The 5,224-nt window shown below is 39.0% G+C and overlaps 1 protein-coding gene across 1 annotated transcript; it reads left to right on the forward strand.

Annotated features, from left to right (window-relative positions):
• The first annotated feature begins 29 nt into the window (after positions 1-29).
• LOC109987580 (E3 ubiquitin ligase TRAF3IP2-like) lies at positions 30-4,126 on the forward strand. The gene is made up of 10 exons (XM_020638694.3): positions 30-406; positions 573-1,001; positions 1,110-1,252; positions 2,055-2,202; positions 2,348-2,547; positions 2,903-2,991; positions 3,084-3,152; positions 3,300-3,404; positions 3,530-3,604; positions 3,756-4,126. The coding sequence occupies exons 2-10, from the start codon at positions 589-591 to the stop codon at positions 3,924-3,926; spliced, it is 1,413 nt and encodes a 470-aa protein (XP_020494350.2). The 5' UTR covers positions 30-406; positions 573-588; the 3' UTR covers positions 3,927-4,126.
• The last annotated feature ends 1,098 nt before the right edge of the window (positions 4,127-5,224 follow it).

Consider the following 5,224-nt stretch of genomic DNA (forward strand, 5'->3'; position numbering starts at 1 on the left):
CAAAGGAGCAATCTTTAATTTGTGCTCTGTGAGATGTTTTATTTTAAATGGATTGAGCTTTAAATATTAACTTTAATTCATCCTCAGACTCTGCATTCATTTTTGGGGGAATACCTTCCATGCTGGTCATTCCAGAGGAAACCTTTAATGTCTCACGGCTGCTTGTTCCACTCCCATAACCACAATGAGATTCCTTATTTCAACAAAACTCCTAAAATTAAACTCCACTTATCGACACTATCGTCCTCCAGCTAACCTTTCCTGGAAGGTCTGGCTGAGCCACACAAACCCTACACTCATGGCTCTGATTGGACAGAGCTGAAGTGTGAAGAATTTGCATATAGCAGGCTGTAACACACACAAGCCTCTGCACCCAGAGGAGTGCGAAGAATCCAGCAGAGAACAGGTAGGTCTTTGTTTCTCTCTACAGTCTACTTGCCCTAGTACGTACAAAGGATTCTTTTATATGAATGAAGTTGCTTTCATGTGTTGTTTATGTAATAGAGTATGTATGTATGTATGGCTTTGGTTATGCATTAAAAATGTAATTTTCATTTTGTTTTTAATTGTAGGCACTAACCTGGTTAGATGGAGAAATCTGAAAAAGTACCTTCCTCTTCAAATGAGTCTAAAAGTCACCCTCCATTTTTCACTCCTGAAGTCACAGTAAACAGAATATTTCACGCTAATCCACATCATGACAGAGTCACACCACTCTGTTACATGGACGCTGATTATTTCTCCCTGAAGAGCCCACGCAGAGTCGAACAGGCGAGCCACATGTTCATGTTTCATGCTGCACAAAGTGAAGATCTGATGCAGCACAGAGAGCCGGACAGTGGAGGAGCGACTTCTGTCGGGATGAATCTCCATCATCACTCATCTCCGGGTGGTTACTTCTATCGTCCTGCACACACCAAGGAGACTGACACTGGAGGAGAGTGCTGCTGTTGTGGAAAGCAGAGTGGAAGAACAGGACCTGCAAATACACTCAGCATGAGGTGACTGAGGAAAAAAATCATGTTGATGTCAGGAACTCCGTTAAAAATAAGGCGTTTGAATTGGATTGGATGTTTTTATGGGTTGATGTCTTTTTCTTTTTTCTTTAGCGTTTCTAGAAAGCAGGGTGATTACAGCTCTCAACCTCAGAGCGATGAGGAGGAACTTGAGCCTCCTTTGCCGCTAAGAGCTGATGATGAGTGGCAACACTACAGTCCTTATCTTCCTCCTCAACACCACAGACACGACTATGGTAGGAGAACTCTGCCGAGAGAGTTTATTTACTTATTTATTTATTTATTACCAGATGATGCCAAAACTGTAAAAATGACAAGAGAACTAAAAAAGTTAAGGTTACAGAAGGAAATACAGCAGTAAAAAAAAATACAAGTTAAAATACTAGCTGATGATATAAACATTATATTAACAGAATAAAAAGTAAAAGTTATCATGCATTACTATGTTCCATTTTAAAACTTGCCTATTCATGTCCATTATTATTACGAATGCGAAAAATAATTTCAGCAAGATTTTAATGTTAGGAAAAAAAAACGTGTTTTTGTTGCCAAGTACATTTACGCATACAAGGAATTTGACTTGGCAAAGGAAGTATAAAAACAGCAGAGCTCCTGCTGACAACTTAAAGAGAATAAGATACAAACATAAAGAGCAACTCAAAATATATAATAGAATATAAAAATGTACAAAAGGTGCAAGGAAGGAGCGACGCAGTTGTGCAGGTAAGTAAGTGCATGATTTGCAGTCCTATGTAACGCATTTGTTTACCTATATGAATGCAACCTAACATTTGAGAGGATTTGTAGTAAAATGTTCATAATTCATCCTTAACTATGGTGAAAATGTTTAAGTGTTTAAGTTAAGTACAGGTAGGTCACTTGTGTAACTAACCTTCAGTGAAAGCTTCAGTTAGCAGTTTTTATTATGCTAAAAACTTGATTTGCATTCATTTGTGCCTTTTTTTACGAACTGAAGGGGGGGAGGGGGCGTCAACTTTTCATCAGGTGCTTTCACAAAGAAATATTTTGCATCCACAGAGCCTCGTCATACCATGGATGTTAGGTTTTATGATACTGCAGGAGAAAGGCAGTACAACTTTAATCCCACCAACAGATTCCCTCCTCAGCCATATTACTGTCCTGCTCCCCGGCAGCCCATGAGACCCTACGATGACCCCCACAACTGGTAAAAACAACAGAACTGAGTTTCATGGTTAATATTTATGCAAAATGCAATATACCAGAGCTCTTTTTTTCACCCAAACTCATTACCTTTCAGCATTATTCAAATGCAGAGCCTTTCTGAATCTTTTTCTATGTTGCTGCTTCAGGCTCAGGAGTCGGGATGACTTAATGAACCCCAGCCTGGCTCAGGGATGCGTCTCGGTCAACGTGCCCCAGTTCTTCAACCCGCCTGTGGAGGGCGTGTCACAGGTCAGCGTCATGAACCCGAGTTCAGCCGGAGCAGCAGAGGCGTCCGTCTCACATAAACACGAGAAAAGAAGGACCATCAGTCTGCCGGATGAGTGCCGTGAGTCATTTCACTCTGAAGGAAGGTGCTCGTGTTTAAGGCCGCCCTCTGTTTGTGCCACTCAGTTTCTATTGAGTGAAATGAATCTTGACAGCTCCTGAGTTTATTGAGTAAGGGACTTAATGAAAAATGCTTTTAATTAGTGCCTTTGTCTTAGAGGTGGAATCAGGGTGTGTTTTTATTATTAATGTATGTTGTTTTAACAAACCTGCCTGGCCTGTTGGGGCTTGGTTAGATATATAAAATGACTTTCTAAATTTACAACACTCTCAGCTTTTTTTTTTTTTTTTTTGCAGTTTCAAGACCACAAAGCTGTTGAATATTAATTTGGATTTTTCTGTTATTTTCTTTTCAGGAAATGTTTTTATAACTTATTCTTCTGACGTTTCTTCAGAGATCGTCCCCTTCGTGGACTTTCTCACAAAACAAGGTTTCCGACCAGCTGTAAGCCACATTGTGTGCACTTCAAATAAAAACATTACAGCCTCTGGTCGGCATTTGATTGTAAACTTACACTACTGAATGTCATTTTTCAGATTGACATATTTGACAGCCCTATCAGGCGCATGGACATCAACAAGTGGAAGGATAGCTACCTGAAAGACGTAGGGGAAAACCTTAAATACAGTCTTTGCAAAACATTGTACAAAAAAATCAGCAATTACTAAGAGAAAACAAATCTATTTACATTCCACGTTGCTGTTGTCTTTTCAGGCAGCGATAAAGCCAGTAACATGTTTTTTTTCCCACAGCCATCAAACCTAATTATCGTTGCCATCAGTCCAAAATATAAGGATGACACTGAAGGATCAGTCGTGGACAGTCATGGTCTACAGACGAAATATATTCACTCCATGGTGAGGATGTTTTTTTTTGTTTTTTTTTAATCTTCTGTAAATAAAATATAATTCTGAGAGAATATTTTGCTTATACTTAAAACTTTGAATATAATAATATTATATTATAACATTTATTCTGCCAGATGCAGACTGAATTTATTCAGCAAGGCAGTTTGAACTTCAGATTCATACCTGTTCTCTTCCCCAATGCATCCCAGGTAAGACTATTTCTTTATAATAACAACCAAAGCATTTATTTTAACTCTGAAGTTTTGAGGTTTGTTAATATCTTGTCTTATCCCCCCCCCCCCCCCACTTCTGTCCTTAAACAACATTTTCTTAACCATAACACAAAATGTAAAAATGCAGAAGCACGTACCAACCTGGCTCCTGAACACTCGTGTGTACCGCTGGCCACAGGACACTGAGGATTTGTTACTACGGCTGCTCAGAGAGGAGAGATATGTTCCTCCACCTGTACCCATGGAGCTGACCCTCATCATCAGGCCTGTGGCCCCCAGCTCTGCAACTTCCCTGTAAAAAGCATACATGATAGTGAATTTGTGAAGCATTTGTTTGATTTGTTTCTAATGCATTTTATCTGGAATATTGTGCAGCTTGTGAATCTCTTTATTGCTCCAGTTAAAGCCAATAAGCTCATGGTAGGCTATATGACATGTATCATATGCAGGCCAACAGATGGTTTTTTTTTCATATGTCAATAAAGTTTTTTCACTGTGTATTTATTGAAAATGCTCATTTTATAGCACTTTTTATGGCGTGGCCCCAGTGAGAGTAAAACAACTCTCCAATTGTCAGATATCTGAACAGCTCTCAGAGGAATTGTTGTGAAATGTTGTAGGCCTGTTGATATTCAACTTTCTGAGAAGGTGAGTCCCAGTAGTAGCTTTCATGAAGTGACTTTCCTTCAGTACTAACAGGAGATTGTTATTTGCAGTTTTTCCATGTAGCAGCTAAAGCATCAATATTAACCACATTTGGTACAGTAACGTACGTCTACATTAAGTTAATATTTAACAAATTATGAACAAAATCAATTAGCATGATTTTGTCTTTTACATCTACTTCTCTTTAACTTCATTAGTTTAACTTAAACTTAAACGTTTAAGACTAATGTACGAAGCCCTGGGATTGAATTTCCAAAAAGTACAAAATAAAAATAAAACTAATTTTTATTTTTTTACTTTTTGGGCCTTTAGGGGCTTTGTACGCTTTGTACTAATGCACAACTGTATGCACCATAGACTGTAAATATTAAGATACACAGCAATAAACGGTAGTTTAAGGTGTTGTAGTTTGCTTTAATGATCACAAGATGGCGCTGTTGTAATTTACATGCTGGGCCTTTCTTTTTGGTTCATTGGTGAGGTTCTGAGGTGGTTTATAATTTGGGGAACATGTTTGCTTTGAAGCTACGACATCAAACCAAATGTAATAACACTTTTAGAGACATTAATGAGAAACAGATTTTTAAAAAACAATCCTTGAAGAATACATTACCACTGCTGGCAGTGAGTCAACACAAATGTTTGTAGTGCTTTGAAGGATTTTTAAAGTTTCCTCCTGTGATGTTGTCCATTCCTCAGCATGGGCATCTGATCTGTTCCAGTTTAGTGGGCAGATTAAACCGCCACCAGTTGAGCTGCCCAGTTCAGTCAACTGATTTACACACACCCCTTTGAATGCCAAAAAAGGCCTGCAGAGCGGCTGGTGTGCAGAGCTCCAGCTAAGAATAACCAGGACCTTCTGAGGGATCGAGTTACCCTGAAGCCTCCCTGTTCTGCTCTCTGACCTATACCCATGTGAGGCACCAATAA

The sequence above is a fragment of the Labrus bergylta genome, chromosome 18 (assembly GCF_963930695.1).
Source record: "Labrus bergylta chromosome 18, fLabBer1.1, whole genome shotgun sequence".
NCBI classification, from domain to species: domain Eukaryota; kingdom Metazoa; phylum Chordata; class Actinopteri; order Labriformes; family Labridae; genus Labrus; species Labrus bergylta.